The sequence below is a fragment of the Lonchura striata genome, chromosome 17 (assembly GCF_050655825.1).
Source record: "Lonchura striata isolate lonStrDom1 chromosome 17, ASM5065582v1, whole genome shotgun sequence".
Classification (NCBI taxonomy): Eukaryota; Metazoa; Chordata; class Aves; order Passeriformes; family Estrildidae; genus Lonchura; species Lonchura striata.
The window spans coordinates 12771996-12797732 of record NC_140719.1 but is presented as its reverse complement, the minus strand read 5'-3'; the positions used below and the strand labels follow the sequence as shown (position 1 = coordinate 12797732).

The window sequence follows — 25737 nt, the reverse complement described above, 5'->3', positions numbered from 1 at the left end:
AGATTTATGACTGCTGTTAGTGTGCTGTGAGCATAAGAACCTCAGCTATCGAACTCCAGGCTTTATTTACCCTGACTTTCTCCTGCCTGGGGGAAGTTCCCACTCAGGTGTAGGATGGTGTTGTTTTCTGATGGTTGAAATTGGTGTTAAATGAGTATTACCTGTCTATATTTTGGCTTCTGCCTGGTGAACAAGTGGCTGTACAGGAATCAAACCAGAGCCCTTCAGAACTAGATCTAATTTCCAGGAATGTTGGGCTAATATGATGCAGGGTTTTACCAGAAACTTTAAAAAAAACCCAAAAAAAACCCCAAAAACTTTTAGCCATGTTCCCAATGGACATAAGACTTCAGCAAATGTTTGGCTGTTCACAAAATAATGTTCTTTGTGATGCAGATACCTAAATAACTGCAAAGTAAACTAAAGTGGTTGCTTACATTTAAGTTACATTTGTACCTATTCCTGGAATGATAGATTGCACAAATAATTTTGGATTATGGCAAAGGCACTAGTAAGTATTTGTCTAAAGCTGTCTTTTATTCTGAGCTATATTTTTGAGAATTAAGTTTTTATAATATTACGCAGAAACACATACAATAGTAACTATGGCAGAGGAATGTCACAATTATTGTATCAGATTTAAAATGTCAGAAGATGTTCAGCTTTATTGACAGCAAAGTGCCTTCCCAGCAGATAAGTAATGATGCTCTGAAATGATACATTTACTGTTAGGATGAGGCTTCAGTGTGGGGTTTGTAACTTTGTTCTCTTCCCAGGCATGATGGAGACGGTTCGGAAAATCACCCTGAGTCGGGCCATGAGAACGATGCAAGATCTGTTTCCTCTGGAATACAACTTCTACCCTCGGTCCTGGATTCTGCCAGAAGAACTGCCTCTCTTTATGGCTGAGGTACATAACTTTGACTCCCAGAATACTGTAACTTGCTGCGTATTGTACCCATGTTCTTTAATCTTCTATCTACCAGATTATTTAAAATTACACCTGGGGATGACAGCTTTTCTAGTTTGCCTGGGATCAGTCATGGTCTGGATGTTAGCTTGTTTGTTACTCTTGCTCTGCTGTGGCAGTAGAGGTGTCTGAAAATTGAACCTGGTAGAAGCATCAGCCCCTTCCCTGCATGTTCTGGTGGCCCGATGAGGTTCCAGTACAGTGTGGGCTCTGTGGTGCTTCACCAGGTTCATTGTCACTGAAATCTTATCAGTCCACTTGGCCTGTTTTACCCAAACCCTTCTGAAGAGCATTTTGCTTTGTTCATTGTTAAATACACTCACACCATCTCATGTCAAACTGCTATTTTGTTTAAATATTCAGAATGTAATAAAATGCCATCATTTTTCAGCTTCTATATATGTTTGTTTAACTCTGTCTGACTTGCCCAGGGTGTTCTTGCATCCTAGAGTATACTGTGCTTGGAAATATGAGAGAAGAGAGGCTTGAGCTTTAATAGACTCTTGCACTGAGTGCAACTTTTTAGCTAATTACCATATCCATAATCCAGTCAAATTCATTAACATATTTTAATAGCTACTCTTCAAGTGGGCTGGGTCACTGCCATGGCGCTGCTGTAAGAGCAGTGTCTAAAAAGAGTGTGAACAACCCAAGCAGTTTAGCAAGGCCAGGTAGATGAATGCACATGACTTGGAGGCAGCGTGTGAGGAGGAGCAGCGGGTGGTGGGATGGGGCAGTGGGTGGTGGGATGAGGCAGTGTGAGGAGGAGGCAGTGGGTGGTGGGATGGGGCAGTGAGTGGTGGGATGGGGCAGTGGGTGGTGGGATGGGGCAGTGTGAGGAGGAGGCAGTGGGTGGTGGGATGAGGCTGTGGGTGGTGGGATGAGGCAGTGAGTGGTGGGATGAGGCTGTGGGTGGTGGGATGAGGCAGTGTGAGGAGGAGGCAGTGGGTGGTGGGATGGGGCAGTGGGTGGTGGGATGGGGCAGTGGGTGGTGGGATGGGGCAGTGAGTGGTGGGATGAGGCAGTGTGAGGAGGAGGCAGTGGGTGGTGGGATGAGGCTGTGGGTGGTGGGATGAGGCAGTGAGTGGTGGGATGGGGCAGTGGGTGGTGGGATGGGGCAGTGGGTGGTGGGATGAGGCAGTGGGTGGTGGGATGGGGCAGTGGGTGGTGGGATGGGGCAGTGGGTGGTGGGAGGAGGCAGTGGGTGGTGGGAGGAGGCAGTGGGTGGTGGGATGGGGCAGTGGGTGGTGGGATGGGGCAGTGTGAGGAGGAGGCAGTGGGTGGTGGGATGGGGCAGTGGGTGGTGGGATGAGGCAGTGGGTGGTGGGATGGGGCAGTGTGAGGAGGAGGCAGTGGGTGGTGGGATGGGACAGTGGGTGGTGGAGGAGCCTTTTGGGAGCAGGGGCAGTGCTGGCCGGGCTGAGCTGCAGGTGACACGCTCAGCTGAGCTGGCACCAGGTGGCACTGCGAGTTAACGCTGCTCTGCTCCCACTCCCTGTGCTGAGAGCGCTGCCGCTTGTGTTCCAAGAGGAACAGATGTCCACTAACACACTCCTAGGAGTTTCCTTTGCATATGTTCTTCCATCTGTGTTGGAGAAAAGCATAGTTCTTGTTATCAAACATTATATTTTATGTTGTAAGAGTTTATGTTCTACTTAACACAAGTTTGGAGTGTAACCCCTCCAGAACAAGAGAAAATACAACCCAAAACATTCCAAACCCCCTGTGAACCATAAAAGGTTCAGAGTGCTTTTCACTTGCAGTTTGGTGAGATGTCAGCAGGAGTTCTCCAGTCTTTTCTGCTGTTTATTTGTTCATATGTGGTTTTGTTTGCTTTTCAACCCTAACGCTGCCAAAACCATCAGCTCTCTGAGTCTGCATTTCAGCTTGTTGACAACAGACAAGTGGGGAGAGCTCTGGTAGTGCCTGCATGTCAGACATGTCCCTGGAGGAGCTGGAACACTCTGGAATATGTTCATTATCAAAAGTCAAATTTCATCAGTGCAGGTGTAGGTTAGACATGAGAAGATGGTTTGGTGCTGTTTGTAGTGTAGGATTTTGTTGAAAAGGACTGGATGAGAAATGAACACCTGTGAGAATTTGCCTGTAACAGAAATGATTATTGAAAGAAGAAATTCCCTGTGAATTTAAATCTTGTTGACTCTCCTGATGCACTACAACATTTCAAAACAATTTATCTCTCAAATATCCTTATTGTGCCTCACTTCTGTAGTCATGATAGTGAACTTCTTCATACAAATCTATCAATAATGAAATCAAATGCTGTCAGCTCTCCCCTATACCTAGATGCAGGTAATCTATTATTAATCTACAGGTAATCTGTTATTAATCTTCAGTGTTTTGAAAGCCAGTAATTGAGAAAACTGCACTGGAGTTGTGGTACTGGAAATACCAACAAAAAGGTTGTTCTCTTTGTGTCATTTGTATTGAAATGAGATGGTGATAGATGTTTTCATCAAGGGCTTAAAAGTTCATTTTACTAAGTAAATATCTATTTAGCTATTCTCAATATTCACCAGTTTCTTATTTTCTAAAATGTTTTGTACTAACATGTCACTGTAACTAAAGATTAATTACAAATAAGCAAATCTCTCCCATGCTGCAGTCATTGTACCTTCACTAGCAGGGAAGAATCTGTTGGAATGTGTGTGCTAAGGACTTAGTTCTAACATGAAATCCCAATTTCTGAAGAGCAACTAGCTTGGGATTCAAACCAGGACTGTGATTGTTCTCATACTTCCTTCTTTGTGTTGTCTGTGAGGATGATGAATAGGCCAGTATGATTAAATTTTAATAAGAATCTAATTTGGATGGTCTAATTTCCAGCACAGCATATTTTTGGTGGTTTAATCAGGTTTTCAGCTTTTGGATACCTCTTAGGCATAGTCATGAATATTCCAGTCTTTGTGCTGTCAGATCTCATAGCCCATTATATGCATTTTTTCCAGAATACTATATTCATTCAGTTTGTCTTTCCTTGTGAAAGCCAAACCTGCAGATTTTCACCAAACTCTTCTCTTTCTGTTAACTGTAAATGGTTAACATGTTTTTTAAAAGATAATTTCCTTCTGTCAAGCAAAGGACACAGAAATATCTCATTTCATATAAACTCATTTTCCTACATGACTGAATTTTCTAAGTCTGGACAAGCCCCTTCATAATGAGAATTTGAAAGAATATAGTTGAGAGGATTGTGGAGAATTTGAAGACAACTGTTGGGAATTTCCTTTAAGATCCAGAAACCATCTGTTTTCTTCAAGACAGTAAATCTGCTGAAAAACAGACTGAGACTGACTCTGGATTACTATTCCCCCTTTCCCTACCAGCCTATCTTTGTCTGCCATGTGTAGGTTTTGCTGGACTAGAAAGCCTGAATAGTATCCAGGCCGTTTAGTCCATTTAAAAAATGGAGAAAATTATTTGCTTCCTATTTTAAGCGACAAGAGATCTCAGAGACCAGTGATTGTTAGAATGCAATATTTTGAAAGGCAGGTTCTTTTTCATCTTCAGCAATAGTCCCTGGAAAGCATCATCTCTTTTGGAAAGGTGCTGCTGAGCAGAGCAGGTGTAGCCTGAGGGGTGAACAGCAGATGTGGAACTGGGGGCAGATTCTTCCTCCCGGTGTCACAGAGGCTCTTCAGTATTTTCTGCCCTAGGAGGGCATGTTTGGCACTTTGTGCGCTCAACAGGAGTCACAGCAGGGTGTGTTTGGTCATGGAGGTTTCTGATTAACCAGGTGTCTTTCCATGGTGCTGGCTTTTACAACAGTGAACCAGAGAACTCCTCTGCTCTGCAGGGTAATGTCACATCAGGGGAAGATTATTCTATAGTGGTAAAAAGACTAGGACATAAATCCTGCTTTCCTTCTTTGCTCATCTAGGCCTGCTGATCTACCTGGACCTATTTATCCACATGCCATTTATGTAAGCCTGACCTCCACTGAGGCATTTTATCCCTCACAGTGACCTATTTTGAAGAAGGATCTTTCACTGAGTCAGTGTGACACCTGTCCGTGAGAAACATCCTTGTCTGGGTAATGGATCTTGAATGTCTGCTGCAGCTGGTAGGAAGGCTTTTAGCAGTGTGAGTCTCAGTGAAATAAATAACTGGGTGGGGTGGAACCAGAAGTCCTTGAGGCCTTGGGAATGTCACTGCTGGCAGAGCTGGGCCTCTCCTGGGGGTCAGCAGCTTGATGTTACAGCACAGGTTGCTGCTCTCACAATGATCTGACCATGCTCAGCCTTTTCCTGTGGGCTCATTTTTCCTATTTCATTCTCCAGGGCTGATAGTGGCAACTGATTTGTTCTTTCTTTGTTAGCTTTTGTCCTCAGGCTTCTAAAAGTCAATGTCCAGTTGTTGCTGGTGAGCCACAGGGTAAAACCAGATCTCTGACTGGGCTCCGCACGTGCCTGGCTGCAGGGAGAGGGAGAGCAGCTGCAGGGCTGGGGCCCTAAAATGTGGGAGTGCAGGAAAGGAGTGGTCAGTGCTGGGACATCCCTCTGTTTTGGAGGGAAGAGGTTTTGAATGCTCTATTGTCCTGGATTCCATGAGTAGCTGATAAACCTGTTAGCCTGTATCCTGCATTTCTTCAGCTGCTTTCTTTATTAGGGCTCCCCCTTCTTTCTCAATTTCATTTCTGATTGAGGCATCCCCATGTGTGCAGTTCTGACTTTTGGTGTACAAGTAATAAATAAGGTAGAATGTATTTAGGTAGTGGGAAATACACATGTAACACGAAAGCTCTGATGTTCAGCAGACTTAGTTATACCTGTACATGGTTCAGCATTCCCCAGTTTTATTAACACTGGGTATCTGATGGTGAAATATTTTCAGTGGTGGAAAAAGGTATTGTTAGTGACAAATTTTTACTTCAGTTTTCCTTCTTCAGGTAGTATTTGCATTCATACCTCAATAAATAAGGCACCTTTCCTTAAGTTAATGATTGTCTTTGTCAGTAGTTGTTCAAAATGCAGCATGAAAGTTTAACTTTGCAGTTTCATATACATTAGTGACTAGTAAAATATATCTCATGAGATTACCTCATTTCCTTCTGTAAATTGTAAAAAGAAGTTCCTGAAATTATTTATACAGTGGCTTGTTAAATAAAATGACCTTTTATCTCTCCTGGTAATTCCCTACTTTGTGCTTTTTTGTTTCTCCTTGTGCCTGTCAGGACTGTTCATCTTCTGCCTTTTTTGCATGGTGTTTACTACTCTGGTGATGTATTCATGCTATTTTTATTTATTTTTGTTGACTGCCTTTCACAGTACCAGCCCTTCTTCCCTTCCCCAGTTAGTGCCTCTCACAGTAATGCTTTTCCTTCTAGGTTCGTATGATGAAAGACAGCAATCCATCCTGGAAGCCCACTTTTATTGTAAAGCCTGATGGAGGCTGCCAGGGGGATGGAATCTACCTCATCAAAGACCCAAGTGACATCAGGCTGACAGGGAGCATCCAGAGCCGGCCAGCTGTGGTGCAGGAGTACATCTGCAAACCACTGCTCGTGGACAAACTGAAATTTGATATTCGTCTCTATGTCCTGCTGAAATCCTTAGAACCCTTAGAGATTTATATAGCCAAAGATGGACTTTCTAGGTTTTGTACAGAGCCCTATCAAGAACCTACTCTCAAAAATTTGCACCAGGTTTTTATGCACTTAACTAACTATTCACTAAATATCCATAGTGGGAATTTCATCCATTCTGACAGTGCAAACACTGGCAGCAAGAGGACTTTTTCAAGCATTCTGTGCAGACTGTCTTCCAGAGGAGCTGATATCAAAAAGCTCTGGTCAGATATAATTTCATTGGTGATTAAAACAATTATTGCACTGACACCAGAACTGAAAGTTTACTATCAGTCTGACATACCAGCAGGAAAGCCTGGGCCAACTTGCTTCCAGGTAAGCTGGAATTTCTGCCAGGAATGCAGTTACTTCTATGCATAGATTAATTTTCCGTGTGTTTAATGCCTTTTCTGAAAGTTTTCTCTAGTTATGGTGCTGCTCAGAGAGCTCAGAGCTCCTCACCCAAGTCAAACCTCAGTCTCCTGACCTGTGTTACTGCCAGCCCTAAGCAGATACAAAGAATTTTCAATGGGTGTAGTTTGTTAGTAACAGTTTTCACTCCAGATTCCATCTTCTACGTGTTAGAAGTGAAGCTTTGCAGGTTCCTAACACAGTTTTGATCCTGGCAATTTGAAGACCCCCTCGTCACGGGTGCCAAGATTCCATGTTGGCAGATGCAGTGTTTAGGGATGGGGGTGGTGTGAAGGGAGTCATTGGGATGGGAGACAAGTGGCTTCTGGAGTTATTCAGCACTGTGGAGAGTTTCTCAGCTCCTTCTTCTCTGCCCCTCAAATGTTTATTTCTGCTCAGTGTTGCCATATGGACAAACACTGCATTCTGTAGAACACCCTGAGTGGAACTGAAGTAACATATTGCTTGTTATGCACAGATTTTAGGGTTTGACATTCTCCTGATGAAAGACTTGAAGCCCATGTTACTGGAAGTAAATGCAAACCCCAGCATGAGAATAGAACATGAGCAAGAGGTAAGAGTTCTTAATGTGATATTGGAATGAAATTGCTTAGGTTGGGTTTTCTGGGCTTTTTTCCTTGTTTGAAAGATGAAAGCTGTCTGCTAATATGAAACCTCCAAGGTTCTCTGTAATTTTCTGCTTTGAAATCATTGCTAATCTTATACATAGGAAATATGACTTATTGGAATTGTGAAAGCTCTCCATCATCTCTGTCATAAATGCATTTATTCATCATCTCCTGCAGTCGTTAATTGTGTTTAGGGGATTGTTAATAATCTTTTTCATCTTTGTATACATAATATAAATGACAACATCGGCAACAATCTTTTTTTTAATATTTCAGTTTACTAGAGGAATTTGTTGTAGCATCAAACTGAAAATGTGAAGATATTTGTGCATCCTTGAAGAAATATTTTGTAATCCATCATTGTGTATTTAAAATATAGATGAACCACATGAAGTTCAAGCAAATGTGGAATAAATCACCCTTAGTTCTGTAGTGAATAACTTTATCCCTCTGTGATGTAAAGCTTTCTCCTGGAGTGTTTGAAAATGTCCCAAGCCCTGTTGATGAAAAAGTGAAAGTTGCTGTCATCAGAGACACTCTGCGGCTGATGGACCCTCAGAAAAAGAAGAAGAAAGATACTCAGTAAGTCTGTTGATTTTCCCTGGTTTTGCATCATGCCTTGCAATAAATAGAAAAATAAGATATTTTTTTCACTGAGAAGGTCCATAAGCTGGTAGTAAATCAGGATATACTAGTTACCCTCTCTTACTCTTAAGTGGTGCAAACAGTTTAGCAACTCAGATTTATTTCTTTATGCTTCTACTTGAGGCCTTTTTTTAATTCGAAACAGTAATGAGACATAAATTTGTGCATTAATTTGCTTGAAAGTCACAAATTACTCTGAATGAATTGCCCCATTGGAGCTGAAAAGTATGAATATTGTATTTAAAAATTGCTTACTTAATCTGTGATAATAAACAGAGTTAAATCTATCTAGAAGTGAGAAGAACTGCCTGCAGCAGCTTGAACAGGAATGCCTGTGGTGGGATCAGGCTGAGAGAAATCATATCTTTTTTTTTTGATGAAACACTTCATTTTAAGCAGTTCTTGAAGACATGAAAGGGTGATTTTTTCCTCTTATTTTTTTCCCTAGAAATTCTTGCTCATAGGTCTGCCTCCATGCTAAAGTATCCACTTTGCTCTTCTCTTGGCACTTAGTGGTGACCTGAAATGTTATTCACATTCTATAATGATTTCAAGTGCAAATTTGCTGTCCTTTTGTAGACAGAGGCCCATGAACAAGATATGACTGATAATACTAACAAGTTCTGTATTACTGCAATATTATTATGAGATCAAGCTCTTCCTTCAAAGGCAGTGCCACACAGAAGTTGCTGTGGTCAGTGTACAGAACGTTTTGCAAAGCAATTTATACTCTGTGTTGCCTGTACTTAACCTCTACTCTTAAAGATTACTTCAGTGCATGGAGCTGAGAAAGATCATTTTTTAAACCTGTAATTATGTAACTAGTCATGGTGGTTTCTTCTGCTGAAGTTATGTCAGGCATTCATTAACTTGATATTAAATATGTAAAAAAAGCAAATGATAATTACAAATAAATTGCTAGAGGATGCCAGTGTGAGGGGAAGGCTCATTCAGCTAAGGATTCTTCTCTGATACATTTAGAGTGCTAAATAATTTTTAACAGGATTAGTTGGTGATGAGATAAACCACTGGCTCTTCACAGCAGGAATTCATCAGTGGTGCAGCTTTTCTTCCAGGGTAATCTGGTTAGCAGAGCATCTTGGAGATGAATATTTGTTTTTCCCCCATAAGTCAGCCTGCCCAGGGCAGTGCCCTGGGACATGCTGGTGGGGATGTGCAGGAACTGGTGTGGTAGCTGCCCATCCTCCCCCTGACATCTCCCCCTTCTGCCTCCAAGTGCTTTTATTGAACTGGGGACACTGTGTGGAACTTCTTGACCAAAACTTGGCCTATTGATAGAAAAAAAAATCTGAAAGAATTGCTGTTCTGACAGCTAACCGACAGCAAGCCTCATAGATTTGGATGCTAATTAAGTAATGGGCATTAATCTCAGTAAGGTTTTAGCAATATATATAACATAGAGTTTGAACACACAGGGGAAATACTGAGAAGTCTGAGCTGCATCTCAGGTAAATATTCTGCTGTGGAAAATTTGATTTCCTTCTAATTATCTCCCAGATTAAAATAAATGAGGCATCTAAATGAAAGTGAGTTTTAGAAGTCATCCTGAAGTACTTCATTATCAGGAAGGATTAATAGCTCAGAATTTTTTTAGCTTAATTTTCCCTCATCTTCATGGTGTTCTGATATTGGTTTCCTCCTTCCTATCATGTGATGTATAATATTGAAAAAAAAGTTAAGCTGAATAAGATCAGTTTATCGTTCCATACATATCTCTTAATTTTTCCAACACAACTCCAGCCTTTACATGCAGGGACTGCTAGTAACTATCTTGGCACTGCCAGCAATTAGTGTTTGAAAATCTGCACTGATACATTTTCAAATCAATGTAATTCAATATACATGGTGGCTTTTCTTCCACAGCAGAAGTGATCTTTTCCTAGTTTTAAGTCACTTAATGTGGAACTGAAGTTTCACTCATCATAAGGAAGTGAAAACATTTTATAAAATACCTTGCCAGGTACTGATCTTTGCTCTGTCTGTGTGGCAGTGCTGTTCTCATGGATTTTAAGGCTTGAGTAGATGATGGCAAACATCCAGGCCTTTGACATGCTGGAGCTAACCCAGTGATTTGTGTGACTGAAACTTGTCTGGAGCTTGTGTAGTGATTATTAAACTTGCTCTGGATTCACTCCTTACAACAGAGGTGCTGTTCACAGCCTGCTGAAGGTGGGAGAAGGCTTCAGCTAAAGGAAATTTGCACAATTAAATGAATGGTCTAATGACACTGAACAACATGTAAAGTAAATCAACGTTACTTATGTAAACAGCAGTTTAATTAAGATAATCACTGATGCAAATCATTGTGTATGTTGTGCCTCCAACAGAAAATCCATTTCAAAAGGCTTTGCAAACTCCTATTTTTCTGTGCCTAATTTGGAATCTTGATAGTAGTAAAAAGGTTTTAGTTTCACCATTTGTTTAATTATGAGCAATTTATTCTTCCTCAAATAGCCTTCGATTGGAGGAGCAAAAAGGAGTCTCAGTCTCATGTAAATGCTGGGTTTTCTCCACTGGATATCAGATGTTTGGAGGTATAAAGGCAAGCTGGCAGGATCATTTGGAGCAGGAGTGCTCAGCATGTTGTAGGAGGAACATTTATATCATCCCAGAAATGCTAATGACCTGCTTTCCTGTCCTGTCAAAAATATTTATGCCCTGGTTTATTAATGCTAATTAATCCAGCAATAAGGACTCTTTTGTATTTTGGTTGCTGTTCTTTACTCTGTGTCCTAGTGTGATCTCTTGCATTTCCATGCCTCGTTTCTTATATATTTCAAGACAGAAAAGAACCATTTTATTCTTTTGATAAAGAAATCATGGCATTATGGCATGCATGTCATTAGAAATATGAGTTGCTCATGGAATAAAATCTGCTTTTTCCCTGGGAGAGATGATGAAGGTGCAGCCCCCTAAGTAATATAATGACTTTCATTCAGCTCTGAAATAGCCATTGACAGAAGAAAGAATTGAAACACTTTGGAAATGAAATGTAATTTAATCTATGGCTGTTACAAAAACAATCAATTCCTTGTGCCCTCCAAACGGAATGCTTTTGGTTTATTACCTATCATGCCCTTGCTGTTTCATTGCTAGTTTATCTTTTCTTGGGTGCTATTCTGTGTACATGCCACTGCAGTGCTTTTTTTCCATTTGTAACCAGCCTTGAAATTTATTTGTAATGTTCTGATTTTTTTCCCTTCTTTTTGTTTCCCTTCTTTTTTTTTTTTTTTTTTTTTCCTTCTTTTTTTCTGTTCTTTTTAAAAGATGTCAGGTACAATTCTCTTCTCTGGGTCCTGTGGCTCTAGCAAATGCCAAATATGATTAACAAATTTCCTGAGCAGGAAGAGCCCCAATGTGGTTGCTCTCAAATTTTTGCAAGATCAGCATGCAAACATTGGCTAATGTCACTCTGTTCTGTGAGCACCCTGTAAATATTAATGTCTGTCAGACTGACTTTTTTATTTTGTTCTTTTGGTGTTAGAAAGAAATTCAGTCAAAACAAGGTCTTGTAGAACTTGCTGCACAAAAGATATTCCTCTTTTCTTGCACAAAAAGTGGTTCATTTTTTCCACTGTGTTGATTACACAACTTTGGCTCTTGAAATGATTCCTTTCCATGATAGAGGAAAAAGTGAATAGTTTCTAGGAGGAAAATAGGATCTGTATTTAATGAAAACATGAATTAATTTCTGGTCATTCTTTTGTATGTTCCAAAGATGTTTTCTAAATCCTAATGCTGTCTTTAATTTCTTGATGTTTAGGAGAAATTTTTTACTTTCTTAAGGAAAGTCAGGAAATCACCTGTTCAGATGTATTCCATTTATTTTCCAGATATTTTTCTTCAGTTTCATAACCTCCTCTGATGTTAGAGTCATGTTTAATGGAAAAATGAAAATACACTGTGCAGAGGTGTCTCGAGAGTATGATTAGCCTAGATTTTGTTGGTGACAAAGTCATTCTTGCCATTTATTACTGTGTTTATCTCTCTGTCCTCATTGTAAGGTTATGATTGTGTGACAGGGGTGGTTGAAGAGGGTCAGAAGCTCAGTGCACAGACATGTGGAGAGGCTGGATGGGGGCTGCTGGTGCTGCAGCTATCACTGATCAGAAAATAATGACTGTTCTTCAGGCTGCCTGTAATGTATCTTGGTTTCCGCTGCTGTGAGCAACTGTATTATGTTCCTCAGGGATTCATTACTCAGGGTTGGCAGTGCCTTTTGCATTCTATGGAGTGAGTTTAGCGCCTATCAAAATAAGCATGTAATAAACCCAGCTATGGAAATATCAGTGTTTGGGTTTCCATTTGCTAATTGACTTTATGGGCTGACTGCCAGAGCTTTTGGTTGATTCCTGCATCCCTTTGCCTGCAAGTCTGCTCAGGTTTGCAGCTATTCAAATGCCTCTCAAGCACCACCTCTTCACTCCAAGTCTTATTTCTGCCTGAGAACTGTATAAACTCATATGTGTGGCTTTCTTGAGATTGATCTTTCTCCTCTGGTTCATTTTGGAGGCTGACACAATTCTTTTCTCCATCAGTCAAAATGACCCAGCGTTCATATTCAGGCTCATTCTGCCAAAGCCCTTTGGAAGCACATTGAATTAGCCCCTTTCTCTTTCCTACAGGGCTTTCTGGTTCAGTCCTTCATCAGGCAGTCTGCCAGCTCCACTATCAATTCGTGTCTGTTACATTAGCCCGGGCAGCTTTTGATGAGTTAGACATGTGAGGGAGACTTTTAAATGTGATGTTTGTCAATGTTCCTTCAGTTCAGATTACTGAAATGTTAACTTGGTTTTTCTGTAGTAGAGAGTATTTATTTCTACTGCTATTTCTCATCCAGCTCAAGAGGAACTTGCCTCAATGACTCTCTTCAGTTTTCTGAAGCAGATGTTGTGGTATCTTGATCCTTGGTCTCTGTTCTTGCTTTTCCAATTATTTATCTGCTACATCCTTAAGAGCATTTAACCTTTCTCCTATTGATTAGGACAGGCCCTATTGGAAATTATATGAACTACAGTGTGAGATGTCCCTCCATAAAGGGAAGGATCTGGTAGTGCTTGACTGACAGAATAGTTCCACATCGGTTTTAAGAGTCACTTATGTTATACTACAACAACAAAAAATACACTACTGAGTGCAGAACTTTGGCAAATAAAATTGAATGTGCTGTGGCAGAAGTCCCAGTACAGAAAAGATAATTAAGTCTGATGATAGATATTTTAATTTCTAAGTGGCTATAATCTGGAATATAATCTGAAGTGTTTTATTGACTAAAAATGGGTTATAATGGGTAATAATATTTCTTTAAAAATAGCTAAAACTACATCCCTTGCATAGATACAGATTTATGATTATTCCTATTTTAGCCTTCACCACAGCAAAAAGTGCTGTTACTCACAGTCCAGTTTTGCAAGCAGGTCTGTGTTTGCTCACACACTGTATTCCAAGCACTCACATCTTGCCTGGACAGGCTGTACTTTAACTTGCACATAAAGAGTGAATTCAGTCTTATCCTGAGTCTCTTGCAATGACCCCGTATTGAGGGACAGCTGGAAATGCTTACAATGTACTCAGCAAGTGAGTGGATGACAGGCCCAGCTCATTTGGAAATTTTAATGGACAAGAACTGATATGGTTGCAGGATTTGAAAAGGTTTCATTTTCAGCACTGTGGAATTAATTGGCCCAAGCCCGTGGTGTGCTTTAGCAGTAATTGGTGTGTGCAGTGCCCCCAGCTCCGGGGTGAGCCCAGCTCTGGGTCTGTGCTATCAAACTGGGGATGGAGACTGCTTTGGCCAATTAGACTTGAATCACTGTGTTTTGAGATGCAGCTAATCTAATTAGTTTTTATTGACATCTCTTTTCTTTCTTCTTTCTCTCTCATGAGCGGTAGAGGAAGGAATGGAGATAAGCTAAAGAATGTGACCTGTCACAAGTGTCTCCATAAAACCAGAACTTTCCCAACATTTGAATGTATCAAAACATGCTCTAGCAATTGCATCTCTTAGATATTCACGCCATATTACATTTTAAATTGATCATTAAGAAGGGTTTTTTTGCTTTTTCCTGTTCTACAATTATTCTTACCGAAAAATAAAGCCTTTGTGATAGAATACAGAGAAAAGGTAAACTATGTCACTTTCCTCGAGTTTTTGTAATGCAGCCATAGGAATTGCTGTCATCTCCAAGGTTTGCCCAAAAAGAAGGGAGGTCAGGAATAAAGAGGTGGCTGCTTCATCTCTATCCACATGGCATCAAAATGAACGTGGAAGCAGCATGTGTAAATGCATGTTTGGATTCAGTAATTTGATCAGAGGTCGTCAGTGAGTCCTGTTGGCAGGAGAGCCTGGTTCCAGGCAGGTTCAGGTGCAGTTTGTGTCCTCAGCAGTGTCCCAGCAGCTCTGGCTGGGGCAGGGGAGCAGCAGCTGTTGGCTCAGCTCTGCTGTCCGAGCCTCCTTCCCAAACTTCCAGTGGATCTTGGAGCTCCTCTGCTGTCTGCTCCTGCTCTGGCTGAATTCTAACGAAGTAAGCTGCTTTGTGTTGCTTTGCTTTGTTTTTTAAACCATGAAGTCAGCAGGACTTCAAAGCATCCCTGGGAGCTGTGTTGCATGCAGATGTTTGCTGTATCCAGGCGTTGCTGATGGGAAGCTTCAGCTGGAACCAGTGAAAATTCAGCTTAAATATGGTCAGAAATGTGCTCGAGTTACATTGGATAGGATGTAAAACAATAGCAATTCTGACCTTATTCATCAAGTACTGAAGTGTTTACTTAAGTGTTTGGTGGAGTCAGCCTTCTGCTGGAAGGGACCTTTAAGATCATCTCGTTCCATCCCCTGTAATTTCCTCTTTATTTTTCAATACAATAAAGCTCTTGTAGTTTGAAGTTAAAACCACCTTTTTTCCCCTTTCTTAAAGCTAAAGGCAACATCTGTGTGTGCCTTCCCTGTCCAGGAGGGTTCACTGAATTTTTGTCTTCATACAGGGAAGGGCATTAATAGTTAGGCTTGTGTGCAAAGTGTTTTTTCCTGACACTTCAATATGTTAATGATTTGAGCTCAGTTTCTGCTATCAGCAAAATCATCTTCACCTCTAGGTAGCCTGTAGCTTGCTAAAATACTCTAGTTTTTGGGTGGTATCTTACTGCAGGAGCAGTGATTCAGCTGCACTCTCGACTGTAGAGTTTTCCCTGGTGTTTGTATATTCCACAGTTTCCATTACTAATCTTCAGTTAAATGCTTCTTGAATGAAATTTGATTTTCAGAATATTAGCTTAATTGCCTTGTCTAAAATGAAAGATATACGTGTATTTAATTTGACATTTTTTTCTCTTTCACCCTCTTGAGTGTTTGTGATGCACAGAAGCAACCCTGCCTTTAAATCAGTTTTCCCAGTTGCTCTGTAATGTAAACTCCAGTAACTTCTAATTTTCTGTAATCTCTCTTATACTGAATTGCTTCCCACCAGATAGTTTTCAGAGCATAAGTGTACAGGTATATACTACAAACAGAAATTGTAGTTACACAGTGTGTATTTATGTCTGTATGTACAGCAGGGCTATGTGTATATGGTATAAAAATGTCTTATTTCTTAGCTGTCTCCTTGACATCTTTACAATCTCTGTGTTATGTGTAACTAAAACTACAACCAACTGTGAGAGTTTTGCATAAAATATCTGGGAGAGCCTTGAATGCTTTGTCCTGGTCTCCAGTTCCTCATGTGACTCCCGAGTGGTGGCGTGTACTTTGTGTTCTCTCAGGAATGGCACAACCCATGAACAAATTGATTTCAAAAAATCAGATTTCATGCAGCCTAGAAGATGTTAGAACCAATCGATCAGCCAAGGGCAGGCTGAGGTGCCTCACCTCGCTGAGAAAGAAACAAATCACGCCCATCACACACTGGGAACAGATAACAGTGAAATGGAATAAATGAATGTGCACACACGGATTACAGCCTGAACACCAGGGCAAAGTTCTTATGTGCAGGTGCCTTGTGAGAATTAGAATTTAACATAACATGGATATAAATGACTGCTGAAATACCTATCTTTTTTTTCTTTGACGGCACTGTGATTTCTTGGAACAAAGTTGAAAATTTTATCTTTTTCTGGCAAGGTGTTTATATTTAAAGGCTTTTTTTCCCTGTTATAATTATGTGATAAATGCAAGCATTTATTTTTGCTAACATTTGGTTTTAAATAGACATGGAAAGAGAAGTGAAGGAAAAATGGAGACTATTTCACAGATTTTTTTTTTTGCAGGAGGTTTATTATTCTCATTAGCTTCAGGCTGTCAGAAAGTTACACGTCTCAGGCACTGCACATAATGAGTGATTATTAGATCATAAACATATTTGAGAATTGTTTGCTTATTGCCCTGTTCATACTCAAATAATGGTGAGGGAGTGCAAAGCAAGATTTTAAGGGACAGCAATATTTAGTGCTTGGATTTTGGTTTGACTTAAGCAGAGGCATTGAAGAGAAAAATAACATTTCCCTCTTACAGATATCCTTCAGGTGTCAGTTTGGCAGGATCCTGGTTTTATTACATCAATCACAAGCAGCTTAAGGCTTCCAAAAACATAGTCACAGACAGATGTTGAGCCTGTCTGGGGATTAGAAATATCCTCTTCCATTAAGTATAAATTAACTTAATCACCAGGTATGAAAGATAAGCAGCATAAACATCATTCCCTGAAGCCTTCATTAAAATTAAAATTCTATTTAAAACTAGGCTTGTACTTTCTATGACTTGATCCCCCTTCAAAGAGATTATATCTGCTGTAAATTTTTACAGTGACAGAGTGACAGAAATTAATGTATTGGGGGCAGTGATGTTCTCTATAATTTAACTTCTGCTGCAAGTCATCTTTCAGCAGGAGAGATGATTGGCTTATTTTTAAGTAATAATTGGTCTCTAGTCTCTGAAACACTGAGAAAGCAATAAAACTGCCTAGCACCCAGTAGCCACAAAATGAAAGCATGAAGTCACATGATTTAATAGCAGTGTAATCATCAGGAGTGTTATTTTGTGTATGAGAATTCACCTGCTTTAATAGGAGGATTAAGGCTGATAAAACGCAATTGCAGTGCTGCTTTCTGCTCCCTTGGCTGACAGGGTAAAGCTCCTTTTCTGTCCCAGCATAAGCACAAGTGCTTTCTAAGAATAATTTCCACATGGGAAGAAATATCCTGGGTTTTTGGTTTTTTTTCTGTTCTAATGTAAGACACTTGGTCTAATTTCAGTGTATTCCTGGGCTTTACAGCTGGTTTGCCTTTGCACTATCCTGCATTATTATTTATCAGGCACACCTTTCTAAAGAAACAAAAGAAACTCTGGAGAAATAATGAGGCACATAAGTACCTTGAAAGCAAATAGTGAACACAAATAAATCTACTAGGAATAATAACAGCTACCTCCACAGAAAATAAAGTAGGGGGACTATATTTAATGATCTTTGTTCTGTAATAATTTTTGCTACAGTGGAACAAAGTCTTTGGATGCAGGATTTGCATTGCTTATCCATTATTTCATTACAGTAATGCCATATTTTCTGCTGCACTCATAGCTGACAGGTAATAACATAAGCATTCACTGCTTGTGTTACATTAAGAGTAATAAATCTGTAGTGAATACAGAATGATACCACCATTATTCTTAAGAGGAGAAAGTTGGAAGTAAAGAATCTCAATTAATAATTAGGAAATAGCTGGGTTTTTTCAGCACCTGAGACTCCTCAGATGCATTTCTCCTTTAATTATTTAAACTATGAATTAGGGAGGGCTATGGAGATCAAACCACAGCTCTAGACTTCTCTGCATATGAAATGAAAATGTCAGTAATGTTCTCTTCCCTGGCTTTGTGTCCCTGGTGTGGAGCAGAGCAGGATCCCTGCCAAGTTTCTACATCTTGGAAACACTCATTAACACCATGTGAAAGCAGCAAACTTTCCAGTCTTCTGTTTTCTGCCAAAAGCTATTTAATCTTTAATGAGAAGTGTTTATTTTTATAATAAATCCATCAATCTGAAGAGGCAGTGAACCATCCTTCTCGGAAGGGGACTGCTGGCAGTGGCAAACAAGCAGCACTCCAGGGACAGAGTGGAGAGCCTGGATCGGCTCTCTGTGCTGAGAGCTGCTCTGGTGGCTGCTGACAGGCTGCAGGGGCTTGGTCTGCACTTCTCCAGCAGTCTCATCAATTATTTTGGTTTTCTTAAGCCAATGGCAAAGCTTTGGAGTACATTTTACCCATGGATTCGCCAAAAAGTGTTTGCCAACTCTCCAAAACAAGCAGCGTGCTCCGTGCCTTTCACCCTTCTACAGAGACACCATCGTCAGGCCTGGAAGCTGCAGGTGAAGTTCAAAATCTAAGTGAGGTGATTTACCCAATTTGTTTCTTTAACTGAGATAGAGGTTTTTGTTTTGTTTTGTTTTGTTTTGTTTTTTTTTCTCTCAGAGAGAGATGGAAATTCTGCTTGCAGCATTTTCTGCTTCCCAGAGACAGGACAGCTGCTGTGTTTTCAAAATGTATTTGGTGTGATCAGACTTTCGTTGTCTGCCAACACCATGGTGATTATCAATCCTTATGTTTGATTGATTCTGCTCTTTGAAATATGGACTCTTTACTGGGGATGCTTTGCTGCCTCAAAGCATTCTCCAAAGTGTTGAATAAAGTCTACAGAAGAGCCATAATTTTTCCAACATAATGTCAAAAATCTCTTACTCTGTGGGTTTAACATTCTTTTAATGCTTCTATCTTTGTGCAACTATATTATTATTTTGAAAAGTGGAAATTCTTGTGCTATTGATGTTTTTTTACTTTGCCAGAGGGTAAAGAGGGGATGAATATTCATTTTCTTCAAATGACACTCATAGTGGCCAGAACAAAACAAAAGCTGATTACTCACACAACGTGCAGGCAAACCATGAAACTGCTTGCTGTGACATCCTGGGAGTGCTGGAAGTCTCTGTGTTAATAAAATAATGGGATTAGTTCATAAAAGCAAATTCATGAATGGTTGATAATGCAGAGACAGTGCTCTAGCTTGGCCTTAGTTTCCTAAATGATTTATTTCTGTGAATGAGCACAGGAATATATTTCCTTCTTACACACTCCAGGTACAAACACTTACCTGTTCTTTGGGAGGTCCATATTCTGTGGTGATAAATGGGTGAGTAGATAGATTTGTCATGCAAAATATTCTCTGCTTTTAACTATGTTAACATAGTCCTTGCTTGGAGAATAGAGGCTCAGCTGAGGGAATAATTATAGCTTCAGAATCCAGAACATAGTATTTTCTTTTATTAGGTAAGCACTTGTAAGCTGATACTGAAATTGCTTAATTTATACTTCTAGCAATGCCCTTAATGTAAAATACATCAACTAAGCATTCTTAGAAATATTAATATTGTGATTCTTACCCCATTTTACTCTGAATTTGACAGCTAAATTTTATATGCAAGCATACAAAATGCTGCAAATTTTGAAGCCTTTAATTAGTAGTTGCAAATTTGTTTGTCCCTTAGCAACTTGTATTTGCATAAAGATTAAGGCTGGTCAGAAAGAAAGGAATAAAACATAGATGGGGGAAACATTAATAAATTAGTAATCATGTATAAAAGATAAGTAGTCTTAGATATCATTTCCATAAGCTTTATTAAAATTTTAATTTTTTTTTTAAAGCTGCATCACAGTTGATCATTTCTAAAGAGTGATCTTTCATAAGCTGCAGAATTAGAGAAACTAATGTATTGAGGTCAGACATTAGTATGTAGATGAAGCTTTGCTTTTTTTCTGTGTGGCAACAGAAGCATTACCTTATATTTGACCTTTCATTCATTTGCCTGACTCAGCTGTGTCAGTCAAAACAATTAATTCTAACGAGCAGCTTTGAAGAGTGGGGCTCAGCCTTCTTCTCCTCCCCTGGCCTGTTGGAAGCCCCAGGGAGAGGAGCAAATGGAGGGAGCCTGGGCAGGGCTCTCTGGAGATGGGAGCTCCTGGTCCCTTCCCCACGGCCCCCCTGCAGCACCCGGTGGGTCCCTGAGGTTCCCAGCACCAGGCCCTGGCACAGGGTGCCCGAGCAGCCGGGGCTGCCCTTCCCTCCCTGCAGTGTTCCAGGCCAGGCTGGGCAGGGCTGGCAGCAGCCTGGCATAGGGAGAGGTGTCCCTGCCCATGGATGGACCTGGATGGGCTTTAAGGTCCTTCCAGCTCAAGCTATTCCATGATTCTGTGAGATTACAGAAATGTCTGTATTTTCCAGGTGACAGCTGAGCTAAAGGCTGACACGGAGATGAAAATCCCCCGCACGTTTTCACTGTTGCTGGACTCGGAGCTGTATTTCTGCTCTTTGTAGCTCCTTCCTCCTGCACGCTTGACATCATCTCTACTTCTCTCACTTGTTTTTTTCCCTGCTTTTTCTCCCTTCTGCTCTGAGGAAGCTCTGCTTGGTTTTGGCTGGGTGACCCCTGGGGAGTTCAGCCCCTCGTGGTGTGGCTCTGGCAGGTGGCAGCCAAACGCTGGAGAACACAAAATGGGGCATTGCAGGGGCTGAACTTGTCTGAGTGCTGAGGCAAAAAATGGGCTGTGCACCCCTTCCTTGGAAAATATGCAATCACAGTAAAATTCTGTATTTATAGGCACTGCACTTGGCTGTAGGCACCTTCCCAGGCTGTTTGTCTTAATTAGTCATGTTGAGACCACACGGAGGTGAGGGCACACAGGTGTGTGAATAATACAGAAAATAAACTTTTATTGAAATAGTGTCTATGGTAGCAGTGGAGAATAGTACTCTGAATATAGTCAGTGTAAATCAGGGAAGGTAAGTGTGCAGAATAAGCAGGTTTGTGGATCAATTCGTAGTGCAGACACAGGCGAGCCCTTGTCCAGGTTTGCTTTGGAAAGTCTGAGTTTTATTAGAAGTGCCAAATATATCTTTCACTGTAATTCAAATTGTATGATTATATTAATTGGGCTTTAGTGTTTTAAAAAAGGAAAAGTAAGGAAATCTTGTGGGGGAAGCTAAAGAATGAAAACAAATCATGAAAATTTATAAAAGTCCTAACCTGCAAAAGCAAACCAAGAAGTATATTCCCTTTTTTTCTTTTTTACTGAATGGCAGTACAACATTTGGCAATAAAGGCTAGATTAAGTTTTCTTGTTCTGATTAAATATTTTACAGACTACCCCAATGTATGAGTGGAAAGGAATGAGACAGGCAGTAGCATACAAAAAACCGCTGGTTTTAATTTTAAAATACTTTTCCAATAAGAAATATAGATTTAAGAGCTCTCTCCAAACTTCAGTAAAAGTTGAAATGGGATGCTGGTTCTGAGTTTTATGCGTGACCTCAAAGGCAGTTGTGGGCTTTTCTCCTAGAAAGGAGGGGAAGCAGGAAATTCTAGATGCTTTATTGCATTCGAGAATATTTTTTCTTTGACCAAAATACAATTTTCTTTTTATGCCCTAAACCAAACCAAAGTTATTTTAGTAATTTGACTGTGTCCATTCCCCCTCAGCCAGGGAGACAAAGCCTTCTGTGGCTCCCAGCAGGGATGATGTGTCCAGAGCACTGGTTCTGGTTTGAGTGTTCTCTATGACATTTCTCATTGCTGTGGAGGATGGAGGTTGAAAAATGAAGGGCTGAAAAAAACTTCCTTTAAAGTACTTCATCAGAAATTCCAGGGACTGCTGTTCAGCAGGGAAGAGGAGTGGTTTGGGAAGGAGCTGCAGGTCTGCAGAGGAGGAGATGTTTGTTCTTCCCAAGCCCTGTTTCAGGGATTTGGGTGGTTGGACAAGGCTCCAGCCACGCTCTGAGAGTGCTGGGCACAATTCAGGGCTCTGAAGCTGATCCCTTTAATAGTCTCTAGTGCTTGCTATAAAAAATGAAATGTTCTCAACTCTGCTTCTGCCTTTTAAAGTAAAGATTTCTATTTTTTTAACTAAAAACATTAATGATGAATGAATAATGTACAATCCAAAACACTGTTGAATTTAGAATGAGAAAGGGTTTGGGGCTTCCAGGCATCATTAAAATGAGAGTTGTGTTACACACAGCACAACCTCCTCTCTGCTGAGTACAAGGTTTCACATTTGGTCAAGGTCTGGTTCAACTGGCTGAAGATCTGAATTTTTAAATTCATGAACAGACCATTTAAGATTAAAATTAAAAGCCTGTGTGCTTATTATTTCTTGGCTGTACATACTCTTGCTCTTTTGGCAGGTGATCAACAGCGGTGACACCACCATCCGATCTTACATGAGAAAGAACAAAACTAATAACTAAGCTTTACTTAACTAATGACAAAAAGAATATAATTTTTCTACTTTGCTATCTGCAGCAAAGAGGAACATTATCAATAAATAACAACCTAACCTTGTTATTTAAAGACCTTTTAGGCTTTTATAACAGTGATCACATTAAACCTCAGTGAATATAAGTGTGGATACAAAAGAATATAATTATTTTTTTTGCAGCAGTCTTAGAAGGCCGTGTGCTCTGTAAAGCGCAGTGTGACAGGGCCACCCCAGCAGCGGTGCCTCGGTGTCCCTGAGCACCCCGGTGCGTGGGGCTGTCCCCTGGCAGGGGCTGGCTGGGCCGAGCGCGAGTCCCTCCCAGGCTGAGCCCTCGGCGGTTCTGCTCTGCAGGTGCCAGAGCTCGGAGGAGCCGCCGGCCGCGGCCGCGGGCGCGGAGGCTGCGCTGCCCTCGCTGTTCCTCAAGCAGGTGTTCCCCAAGTACGCCAGGCACTTCAGCTACCTGCGCCTCGTGGACAGGGTGGCCGCCCTCTTCATCCGCTTCCTCGGCGTCAAAGGGACAACCAAGCTGGGGCCAACGGGGTTCCGCACCTTCATAAGGTCAGTGGGGTCAAAGCTGGTCCTGTTCGTGGCACACCCTCAGCTTGCAGCCTTTGTGATGCCTTCCAGCATGGAGCCAGTGCCTGTTCTGTTCTAAAAGACATTTTCATCCATTCAAGCTCCAGAAATACCTGGCCTATGAGCGTGTGTCTGCAAAGAAGTTGGGTCTTTATTTGACAGCAGATCAGGGATACTTTGGCAGATACAATTTGCCGTCTTCGTCAACATGTCAGGTTCCCAGTAAACAGTAGAAATATCATTGTGAGGAAGTGACAACTGAAATTGGGTCACTTGATGTGATTCTGTCAGCTGTGGGGGCACCGCCGGCCGCCCCAGGCCTCAGGAAGGATTCCCAAATGCCAGTTCCTGATGCACCGTGCAGGAAGGATTTGCATTGTGAAATTGCACTTCGCAATGTCAAGGAACTCAATTTATTTTTTCACATATTTTTTATTTAGGAGGGTTTTTTTCATTGTTTTTTATGGCTATATCTGTTCTAGTCATGGTACAAATACCTCATTTTCTGTCTTTCATTGACTATGACAAAAGAAATGAGCAGCAGCAGCAGATGTACTCTTAAAACACAGATCCTGTTTCTATGCAGATGCATTTAGCATTCAGGAAAGAATATAAAACAACTTGGTTTATACAAATTATGATATATAGAAAATGTCTGAAGGCATCTGCTCTATCCACAGACCAGCACAGGATTGCATCCAGTTCTGTATTTTTTGTAGTTTTATCCAGCCTTATTTTGGCACTTGTCAGAGGAACACAGAATAAATGCCAACATTTTCTTTCAAGAATATTCAGATAAATTGCCATAGCGCAATGAAATAGCATTTGCAGTGTCTTAATGCATGTTAAATTAAACTTTTTAATACTGGCAGATATTTTTGTTTATTTTCTCCCAGAGCATTTATGACAGCTATAAGGCCCTTTTTTGAAGAGCTGTCATTGCTGTTCATTTCAGAAGGAAGGTCAGGTTTCCGTGTGTTTTATCACTTTTCAGGAAAAAAGTGGTACACGAGTGGGATTTCGTGTGTGGGCAAGTGCTTGCAAAGACTGTCCACCCAAATTCTGGCTCATCAAAATCTGTTCCTCCTTTAGTATTTTCTTCATTCTAAAAAAGTGGCTAAAAGGGAAATACTGACTGTCTGTAGTCTTGCTTGGATGCTGCCTGGGAGGTTTTGGGCTATATAGGCAAGGCCTTACTCTGTTTTAAAGGAGCTCTTTTGAGGTTACTAAAGAGTGAGATTTGCTTCAATTATCTGAGTTTGGGGTGGGTTTTTTTGGGTTTATTTTTTCTTTTCTGGTGAGAAATTTTGGCCAGCTCTTTGGCACATGCAGTGGTGGCAGCCAGGCTGCCAGACATCTGGAAATCCTGGACATGGGGCTGTTCCCAGGCTGATCAACACTGCACTGCAGACTCGGGCCACACAAAGTCCCAGCTCCTGCATCCAGGGCTGCTTTCCATGCAGGTTCCGTTCCACCAGGGCAAATCCTCTCGGTGCTCAGGCATGGAGAAGCAAGGCCGTGCCTGAAAGCTTCCTCCAGCCCTTTCCAAATGGGATCAGTCAGACAAATAAAAGGGTATTTCTCTGTGCAATCCTGCCTCATGCAGATAGTCTGTGCAGATCTGTGGTGGGTTTTGCAGTGTACCAATTAATTCCATCTCTTACAGTCTCAGAGTACTGGCAATACCCTGGGAGAAAGCTCTGTGTAACAGTCGGGTCATATTTTTAATTGAAATATTCTGGGTTTGGGCCTGTTCCATTCAGATAGGAGCACTTAATGAATGCTGGTTTGTTTGCTCTCTGCTGTGTGTGTTTTGTTAGACTGAGCATGTTATAGTGGGTCTGTACACATGACATGGGTAAACTTTTCTCCTGCAAGTCGACCTTGCAGAATTTTTCCTAACTTGGGAGTTTGGATGTAATGAGAATCTCATCTTTATTTTGTTGCTTTTTAACAGAAACTGCAAATTGAGTAATAGCAATTTTTCAATGGCTGCTGTAGATATCCTATATATTGATATCACAAGGAGGTGGAACAGCATGAGCATTGACCACAAGGAATCAAGTAACCCAGGTATGTATTAAAAAGCTATGAAATCTGACTTTTGGGATTATTTTTTTCAATTTTAGTTGCTCAAGTACACCTTAAACATTTGATAGAAATGGGAAGAAGCCATGTACACCTGAGGCATGAACATACACAACCAATTCTCCTGGTTAGTGCTGTGGCAGTTACCCTTCAGGGTGGTATTACTTTAGGTACGTGAGGGTCACCTCAATTTCACAGCTATATCAATTTGAGTATTTGCATTTAGCATTTCAGGCTATAAATCACTTAGATGGTTGGCTGGTAGAACTTCACCAGGAAAAATAACGGATTTGCAACTGAATCTTCAGGCTTTCAAAACCTAAGAGATTTGTGTATGGTGTCAATGAACCAGATGCTTTTTAGGTGTTGAAAGGCAAACTATCCACCTGTTTCTGTTGGCTTTATGTTTAGCCCGCTCCCAGCTGTAACCAAGACAAGCATGATTCTGTTGTTCCAAAACAGCTTCTAACTTTTTTCATAATATGCTTCACATGAGTGTCACTTCTGGGGAGAAAGTGCG

At 40.9% G+C, this 25737-nt stretch overlaps 1 protein-coding gene across 6 annotated transcripts in view; it reads left to right on the top strand.

Moving 5' to 3' along the window:
• TTLL11 (tubulin tyrosine ligase like 11) overlaps positions 1–25737 on the top strand; it is a 46239-nt gene that overhangs the window by 6710 nt on the left and 13792 nt on the right. For all 6 annotated transcript variants that reach the window (XR_014949225.1, XR_014949227.1, XR_014949224.1 and 3 more), the window contains exons 3-8: positions 777–910; positions 6318–6893; positions 7447–7542; positions 8061–8179; positions 22905–23111; positions 25087–25202. Coding sequence is in view for 1 of the 6 variants with exons in the window: in XM_077787924.2 (XP_077644050.2) it covers positions 777–910; positions 6318–6893; positions 7447–7542; positions 8061–8179; positions 22905–23111; positions 25087–25202 (1248 nt within the window). In the remaining 5 variants the exon portion in view is untranslated. The remainder of the gene's footprint in view (positions 1–776; positions 911–6317; positions 6894–7446; positions 7543–8060; positions 8180–22904; positions 23112–25086; positions 25203–25737) is intronic.